Here is an 8,928-nt window from a genome sequence, read left to right as displayed (position 1 = left end):
TAACAAGGGAAATGGACAAGCGATTATCTGAACAAACGAGGATATAAGAATGAAATTCTCTAGCTAACCGTGGAAGAGGAGAGCAGAATGCAGTGGTACTTGGTTGCCGCGCTTCTCACCGTTCTCACTAGCTCTCAGGTCAGTAACCTTCACCCATTCAACAACTAGATCGCTCTAATTTCTTCCTTCTCTTCGCCCTCAAGCTTTATAAATCTCGAATCTACGAACAATTTCACTATGGATTGCTTGATTTGAGAGCGAATCGCCATTATCATGCCTTGTCGTTGATTTTGAAAATGAAAACTGTAAGCTATCATTTTTCAAGTAATTGAAAATCACTGAAAGTAAACTCTATACCATATTTTGATTGGAACTTACATCCTCGGTCGTTCTGAAAATGTAGGCCGACGATGGACAAAAGCGTGTCGGCAAGTGCAGTTAATGACTGGCCTTGTCACGAATTTAGCAGTCTTATGTTAATGAATCTGAAGATAGCTATTTGCATTGTATTATTTGATCAAAATTTTCTTCTTCGAGTTCAATTCGATTGGTGTCAGAAATTATAGTCATGGAGTTGTATTAGGGGAGTAGTTTTTATTTTCTGTATCTAATCAAGTTTAATGTATCTGCCTGTATTTGTATTAACCGATAGGGAATTTTGACAACTCTATCTCAAAGTGAAGGAAGGTATTTGTACGACTATGCGACTGTACCATTTCTTGCTGAATTTTTTAAGGTATTCTTCACTTAATTTATCCTCAAGTCTTTAGCACAACTTTGAACATAATAGAAGCTAACTGCAGCTTATGTTGTAATGTATTTTGTTATTTAAACCAAAGCTAGTGGTTTCTGGTTTGCTTCTTTGGAGAGAGCACCGGACATCACCATCTGTGAGGATGACTACAGACTGGAGAACTGTGCGCTTATATCCTATTCCATCAGTAATATATCTAATTCATAACAATGTCCAGTTTGCTACACTGACTTATGTGGATACATCAACATATCAGATAATGGGTAATTTAAAGATTGTTACTACTGGCATATTATTCAGGTTCCTTCTTTGTGAACTTTTTCAGATCACTTAATGTACATGGATGTTACTTTTTTTTTTTTTACCAGCGTCTTTTATTTATTTATTTTTTTAAATTGGATGTCTTTTGGAATTAAGCTTATCATAATTGAAACTTATTGCTTGATTATTGTTTTTATGCTTAAGGTTGTTTCTGAGGAGGAAGTTGTCTAATTTGCAGTGGATGGCAATTGTTCTATTAGCTGTTGGAACAACTACAAGTCAGGTAACAAGGGAACTGTGACTGTCTGTCCAATTGTTGAAACTAGCATTTTCCTGTTGGTCCGGACCGGGTGATAAAACTGAACGTACTTTGGTTGGTCATTCTACTTGTATCGACTTCCGTCTGTCCAGTATAGATACCTGTCATATTTCATAGCTGTTCTTTGTTTTTCTTCCCTTGATTGTCACCTTGTAACCAAGAACTGCTTTCCCGGCGCTCTGTGAGTATCTTGCTACTTCGACTTTGTTTGTTCAAGTGCTTTCATTTCAATTCTGGTGTTTTATTATGTACTAGAAGTTTCTTTGAGATTAACGTTTCTATCATTGAATTCATGCTAATCTATTCTTTAATCCCAGTAAAAGAAGAAATGCATGGGGCACGTCTATTTTGCATTATACCTCCAGATGCAAATTGGCTGCAAGAGTTTAGAACTTCCCCAAAAGAATTGATAATAGTAATAATTCATTATTTACTTTGGAATCTATAGTAAATATACAGATGTTTTTATCTATGTAGTTTCTTATTTATGGTTAATATGCTAAAATCATGAGGTTGGAATGAGAATGTCTGTTTCATCTTTGACAACCTTTTATTAAATATATTAAAATCTTAGGATTGTGAAAAGAAGGAACTACAAATTGCACTGCTCTTTGTATTAATTGATTTTATTGTTCAATTCATGCAAAGAACCCACAACCCCCAGATTCTTTAAGTCCAAGTCATACTCCATCACTTGTATCAAATAAATGCAATCCACTCCCAGAATTCATATGCTTGATGAAAATGCACATTCCGAGAACGTATTGAACAGTTCATATACCTGATATAGTTCTGATATTTCTCTCTGTGATTGAATGGCTTCTTATTTTTATTTTGTTGTTGTTGTTGCAGGTTAAAGGTTGTGGAGAAGCTTCTTGTGATTCTCTATTTTCAGCTCCAATCCAAGGCTATTTGTTGGGTATTCTATCTGCTTGCTTATCAGCTTTGGCTGGTGTCTATACGGAGTTTCTGATGAAGAAGAACAATGACAGCTTCTACTGGCAGAATGTGCAGTTGTATACGTAGGTTTTTTTTTTTTCTTCATTTGATGGCTTGCTCATATCATATTTCAGTATCCAATGCATTTTGAGTAGGCATCTCTTGCCTTCTTGTGCATCGTGATTATTCCAACTGTCCATTTTTTATGCTGTTCAGAATGTTAACTGATAACGTAGGAGAATTTCTAATCTTATTGCAATTCTCAATATACTTTATCATGTGCATGCAGCAAGATAAACTCTTTCTTCAAGTTGTGGTTTAGTTATAATCTTGTTTTCTACCACCATGCTCTTATATGGGATTTTAATTATTTTTGTATGTTTTCAGATTTGGTGTGATATTCAATATGGCGTGGCTTCTTCTAGATGACTTCAGAAGCGGATTTGAGAACGGGGCATGGTGGCAACACCTTCTCAATGGCTATGGTATTACTACATGGATGGTGGTTTTGAATCTCGGATCCACTGGCTTACTGGTTTCATGGTTGATGAAGTATGCTGACAACATTGTGAAGGTAGAATTTCCTCTAGCTATTTGGACCATGTATTATGTTTCCTTATGATATATTTTTCAGTCTTCTTCATTAAAGTGGCAACATGAACATGTCCATTAATGCTTGCTTTACAAGTGATGCAGATGGCAAGAAAAATTCAATTACCACAAAAAGGAATAGCAGCATTTATTTCTTGTAAAAATTTAATTGAAATTAGTTTCCTTCAATATATTTTCCCATTTCTTCACAATTGTGTAACTGAAATGTAACCGAGTAATGATCCAAATACATGGACTCATGTAGCTGTAGGCATGACATTAATTTGGTAAAGTACTTGTGTGCCATTGGCCCATTGCAATTAGTGCTGTGAGAAAACTTAAAATGACTAGCTTTCACTTGGCAATTTCAGGTATATTCCACATCAATGGCAATGTTGCTGACGATGGTATTATCAATATACCTTTTTAGCTTCAAGCCTACATTGCAGGTGACCTTTCATTGACTCCCTATTTGTGCAAGCCTTAGGATCCTCTCCCTATAGCATGAAATGGTTTTTATTTTATTTAATCTTTGCATGTCTTGATTTTTCTGGTCTTTTGCTGCAGCTTTTCCTGGGTATCATCATCTGTATGATGTCACTGCACATGTATTTTGCCCCTCCAAACATGCTTGTGGATTTGCCGACAACAATTAAAGCTCCGCATCCTCCTGAGGGCCTAAAAGAAGTTTCTATTGAACAACGAACAGATTCCTGATATTTCTCATATTATATAAACTAATTCTTTTGCCAGTTGCTCACTGAAAGTTGTATTGCAAAATGGTTTTTAATTCATATGGATATGCCTCCTTGGCTGGTGTTGAGCCAATTTTTAGAGCGTCATCCTTCTCCAAATCTATCAAATGCTGTTGAACTGATTTGTCCATCTGGTGAGACGTCATGCGAGTTGCATAAGGAATCCCAACAGGTAAGTTTGTTGGCAAAACACATTCTTTTGATATTTGCTGGAATATAATTTGCAACAAAGCAAACTTGTAATATTGATATGTTGGAAATTAACTTGGAGGCATGCCGTGATTCAGATAAGAGTGCACAAATTAAAATCTAGTTATTTATTAATGGAATTAGGCATGCTTTTGGACTCTGTTGGATTGATAAAGAAAGTTACGTATGTACTTCTTGTGGCGGGCTTTGACTCGCTGCGTGGATGATTATTATCAATTTTCTAATTTAATATCGACCCGCTAATCCCATAGAATCTATATAAATCTCTCACTTGCACGTCGCTGCAAGAAATTTAATATTGAAATACACACTTTGCACGTGATACAGATCCTCGAGAGGATTAGAAAGACTCGTCTTTCATCTCAAGTTGTGAAGTGTTGCAGAATTCCTTCGCCAGAAATTGGCAGATTTTTACTCTACTCAGGTAAAGAATGCACAGAAGCCCATAAATATTTCAGGTACATTTCGCAACTTGAGCCAATTCGGTACTGAAGATGCCTACCTCGCTGGACGTCCTGTCCCACTAATTAATAGAAGTGATACGACAAACATTCAAAAATATTTATGATTAGAAACTACTATGGTCAAAAGACTACTGGATTGGTGAAGGACATAGATTTGGCAAGAACATACTAATTAAGATGGACTACTTGCGACCTGATTTCTGCCTCGCGTAGTGCAAGGCTGGTAAAGTAGAAGAGAGCTCAGGTTACACATATTTACGTTCTCTACCTCTAGCAATAGGATAGGCCTATTTACAGTCTAGTTCAGACCGTAAATCCAACGGAAATCTTGTATTAGAGAGTTTTAATTTTTCTTTCATTTGCATTTTTCTTTTACTCCGGTCAGTTATAGATCTCCATTTTCTGAACTAGAGCTGAAATCAAACTGGAATTAGCCAAACTGAAATTGAAATTGGCCATTTTGAATTGACGGTTTAATTTGATTTTAATTTAATTTTGAATTCAATTTAATTTTAAATTTTTAAAATAAATCTAGTAAAAATGATGCATAGATAAATTAATTCTTAAATAATTAAGTTCAACTTTTTTTACTTATAAAAAATATTATTTTATTTAAATATAATATTATTTTATTTTTTATATTATGTAAATATACATTTTTTGTATTTAATTAAATAATATTTATATTTATTTCTTTATTTAATTTTACCTAAATTTTTTATTTTTAAATTCTTTTTTTACTTGAAACCAAATTGATCATTTAGAATTTAGATTTAATTGGAATTAGATACAGAATTATAAAAAACATAATCATAATTAGAAAAAAAAAAAAGGAAAAGATTTCATGCTGTTAATGAACGATTAGGAAAATTAAAACAATAATAACAATTAAGGCTGAAATTATGTGGGATTAGCTACATAAATAATTTTGTCATTTAACTCTAGGAGATAATTCTGTGTTAAAATTTTGAATATTTGATATTATTTTATTGTACATTATTCTAGGTTCTCCCTCTTTTTCCTTCTCACTCGTTCACAACTTGTTTATCTCATTGGAGCATTTAATACTCAGACATGAACAAGGAAAGCTAAAAGCGGGGAAGAAAAAAATCAACCACACAATTCTTTGGGCATTTAATTTGGATTATGACAGAAAGCCTCCATGATATTGGTTCTTAACCCTTGACGCTGAAACCACAGTGAAAGAAGCAAAAATCATCATAATTTCCTTGCCCTAGATAGTTCCATTTTCTGGGCATTAATTAATTAGATCACTACATATGCTTGTCTTGTTCTAGTCCACACTCCCATCTTCTAGTTTCCTTGCGCTCTACTCCAGGTTATCTTTAAAAGGCGAAGTAGCCAGTCATGATATGTGCTGAGAGATCATAATTAAAAGTGAAGATGAGTGGAACTGCTTGCTCCAACAATGCCAATGGCTATGCTGCGGCAGGCCTCAGGTCTAACGGATACCATGATGAAGAGAGCAAGAGGGACAAGTGGTGTTGTTTCCAGATACCACTGCACTATCCAAGATTCAAGAAGAGTGACTACGAGGCCATGCCTGAATGGAGATTGGACTGCTTGCTCAGAGAATATGGACTACCCATCTCTGGAGATGTTGATCAAAAGAGAAAGTTTGCCATGGGAGCCTTTCTTTGGCCTTCAGATGACTGAAAGCTGCTGCTAATTAAGTACGTAAATTGTGATCATCATTTTCTTCAAACAATACATATCATGTTGAAACTGATTAGCACCCTAGTTGACAAACATGAAGCAGTAGCTTTAAGTTGATGTTTTATTTCTTAATTAGAATAGCTACTACTGTTTGTTCCTTACTAAATAGTGATTAAAGATACTTATATTTGGACTGTACCACGTAATGTTCCATATTTATGTAATTCAATTTTGAGTAATTGACTTGGCATTAACATAATCTATGTATGTGGCAAGAGAAATGCTCCTTTCAGTGAGAGCTACAAATGGTGACTCAACTTTCTCTGGTCTCTACTGTAAAACGTAATATTCTGTCTTCAAAAAATTTTTCCATTACTTTCCTTAATATTAGTTAGAAATAAATCCCTCTGACTTTTACTATTTAATAATTTATGAAACTGGCAAAATTTATAAAACTTAATGTAAAAGAAAGTATTATTTAATCTATACAGTATCCATAATTAGTTACCGATTTCTCCGCCTTAATTGGAGACTGAAATCGAACAGAAAAATTCTGTTAATTTTGAATCAAAATCGATTCAATTTAAAGAAATTATTAATTTTTTTTAAAATTTATATATTATAATGTATACAATATTATAATCATTATATTTTTAAAATTCTGAACCAGTGTCAAACTACAACTATAATTGGTTTTTTTCTGAAAATAAAACTGTAATTGAATTAAAAACTTTTTTCGAAATATAACCGTTTTGAATCGGAATTCCAAACTGTCTCTACCCTATTATCCACTCGTGGCCAAGACTAGATGATCGCATAAGGTTGGATTTTCCTTTTTTTTTCCTTTTCATCCAAGGTAAAGCCAACTAATCACGTCTTAAAAATAATTTGAAATTTAAAAAAATAATAAATAATGGAATTTCAGCCCTAGCCTCATAAGTTAAGATGGTTGGGTGACTGGGTCTTGTTAATGTTGAGATGGACAATTCAAATCCACGGCTGAAAGATTGATTGTTCCTAAATATCATCTCACTCGGCCCTTGTATATCTTCTAAGTTGTTAGTTTTTTTTTTTTTTTTTTTGGTCTGATTCTAAGTTATTAGTTCAAACACATTGTTATGATTCAACTAATCTGAGACCTTAATTCTCATTATTGCTTAACTTCTCTCTGTCTGCAAAGAACCTTTCAACCATGGAATGTTCGTTAGCGATGCATCTGTTCTGCTGTAATTAGATTTTCTCCAGCTGCGCTGTCTCTGATTCTTTGTTGGCATTTGCTAGCCCTAAATTATTATTATTATTATTATTATTTTCTTCGGTCTTAATTTTTTTAATTATTTAATTTTAACTGAAAATTCAATAACTCATAATACACTGATTTTCAGTGTATGATTTAATTATATATATATTTTAAAATTATTATAATCACATAAAACTTTAATTATTTAGTTATAAAAATCTTATTTCAATTTATTTGTACATAATCACGTTTAACTTAATGATAATTTCTAAATTTAGATAAAATAATTTAAAATTTTAGCTCAGAATTTCAGTTAATTTACAATTTTTTTGAAATATATAAAATCTAAATATCCATTATTTGAAAAAAAAATCACATATGGAGAAAGAATGAGAAAAGTATTTAAAAGTATGCCCGTTATTAGTGTTAAAATTATTACAACTAGATATTTTTAAATCTCAAAGGCAAATATTAATATATTTTAATTGCAAAATAATTAAAATCTTGTTAATAACATTTAAAACGATTCTTTCCAAAAAATAGATTTTCAGCATAAACCCGTTTTAAGCAAAGGGAGAGAGAGTGTGTGATTTAGGGACGAAAAAGAGAGAGAGACAGAGAGGGGGGGGGGGGGGGGGGGGGGGAGAGAGAGAGAGAGATGAGGTGAAAGAAACGTGGACGAATGAGAATCGTAGCATATGGCGCCAAATAAGGGAAAGAGACAGCGACAAGTGACGGGTGCCTGCGTGGAGGCAGTGACGGGAATCCAAACCCCGGGCGGTCACATGGCGTTTCTGCACTCGGCCCACACCGAAACTTGCGGCTAGGCCCCACACCTTCTCTGCTCTCTCTCTCTCTCTCTCTCTCTCTCTCTCTCTCTCTCTCTCTCTCTTTCTCTCTCTCTCTCTCTTCAGTCCCCACTTTCGGCCTCGCATTTGTGCATATAATAAAGCGTTCTACTCCAACTTTGCGCGATAAACATCCCTCCACTTGTTGAGTTTCGAATCTTCGGTCCCTGTGATCCCCCTCCCTTCGCTGCTCTTCGGAGCTACAGCAGGGACCTTTCTGAGACAGAGAGAGAAGGCATTTGACATTTTTGAAGAAGAAAATGGCGGTTTCAAAGGTTGCTTTTGGAGTTCTGACTGTTGCTATTGCTCTCATTTTTGTCATTGGCTCGCCGGCGGTGCAGGCCCTTTCCCCTGCTCCAGCTCCTGCCCCTACCAGCGATGGTAATAGCACTTGCTTCTCTCTATGCCTTTTTTTTTCGCATTTCTAGATCTGAGGTCAAATTAGTTCCAATTTCTTTCTTTGTGATTCGAATCCCTTCCTCCATATATAGATTGAAAGATTTATTTATCTACTTTACAATGTAGAATATGAGCATTTTATACAAAGCCAAAATGAAGGGCGTTTTGGCTTGACAATGGCAAGGGTAAATGCTAAACTCTGATATTGTGCTACAGGGACATCAATTGACCAAGGGATTGCCTATGTGCTGATGTTGGTAGCCCTGGTGCTCACTTACCTCATCCATGCCGCCGACTTTGGGTTTTGAGTGATAGAGACAAATAGGAAGGAGGATTTTGCATGTAATCTTAATGCTTATATGTGATCAAGGTTCTCTTTATTACTTTTTTCTTTTTGTATCTGTGGATTGAAGCTGTTTTGAATTGGACGAATGTGTAATGTTATGAACTTAGTGCTGTTTGGTTCTGTTA

At 34.6% G+C, this 8,928-nt stretch overlaps 3 protein-coding genes across 7 annotated transcripts; all 3 read left to right on the top strand.

The window, feature by feature from the left end:
• On the top strand, positions 1 to 3,706 carry LOC110609521 (CMP-sialic acid transporter 1). Of its 5 annotated transcripts, none has more exons than XM_021749142.2 (9): positions 1 to 138; positions 653 to 736; positions 844 to 941; positions 1,254 to 1,298; positions 1,652 to 1,749; positions 2,187 to 2,356; positions 2,661 to 2,847; positions 3,236 to 3,313; positions 3,432 to 3,706. In XM_021749142.2, the coding sequence occupies exons 2-9, from the start codon at positions 702 to 704 to the stop codon at positions 3,579 to 3,581; spliced, it is 861 nt and encodes a 286-aa protein (XP_021604834.1). In that variant the 5' UTR covers positions 1 to 138; positions 653 to 701; the 3' UTR covers positions 3,582 to 3,706. The 5 variants fall into 5 exon arrangements, with proteins under 5 accessions (XP_021604834.1, XP_021604831.1, XP_021604833.1 ...); XM_021749139.2 differs by having other exon boundaries at positions 840 to 1,017; XM_021749141.2 differs by lacking the exon at positions 1,652 to 1,749 and having other exon boundaries at positions 840 to 941.
• Positions 3,707 to 5,143: 1,437 nt separating this feature from the next.
• LOC122723100 lies at positions 5,144 to 6,209 on the top strand. Its single transcript, XM_043953874.1, has one exon. It carries the CDS (start codon positions 5,698 to 5,700, stop codon positions 5,968 to 5,970), a length of 273 nt encoding a protein of 90 aa, XP_043809809.1. The 5' UTR covers positions 5,144 to 5,697; the 3' UTR covers positions 5,971 to 6,209.
• A 1,951-nt stretch (positions 6,210 to 8,160) lies between these two features.
• LOC122723101 (arabinogalactan protein 41-like) lies at positions 8,161 to 8,928 on the top strand. The gene is made up of 2 exons (XM_043953875.1): positions 8,161 to 8,439; positions 8,674 to 8,928. The coding sequence occupies exons 1-2, from the start codon at positions 8,319 to 8,321 to the stop codon at positions 8,763 to 8,765; spliced, it is 213 nt and encodes a 70-aa protein (XP_043809810.1). The 5' UTR covers positions 8,161 to 8,318; the 3' UTR covers positions 8,766 to 8,928.

The sequence above is a fragment of the Manihot esculenta genome, chromosome 2 (genome assembly GCF_001659605.2).
Source record: "Manihot esculenta cultivar AM560-2 chromosome 2, M.esculenta_v8, whole genome shotgun sequence".
Lineage (NCBI taxonomy): Eukaryota > Viridiplantae > Streptophyta > Magnoliopsida > Malpighiales > Euphorbiaceae > Manihot > Manihot esculenta.
The sequence above is the reverse complement of the archived record's forward strand: the minus strand, read 5'-3'. Positions and strand labels throughout refer to the sequence as shown.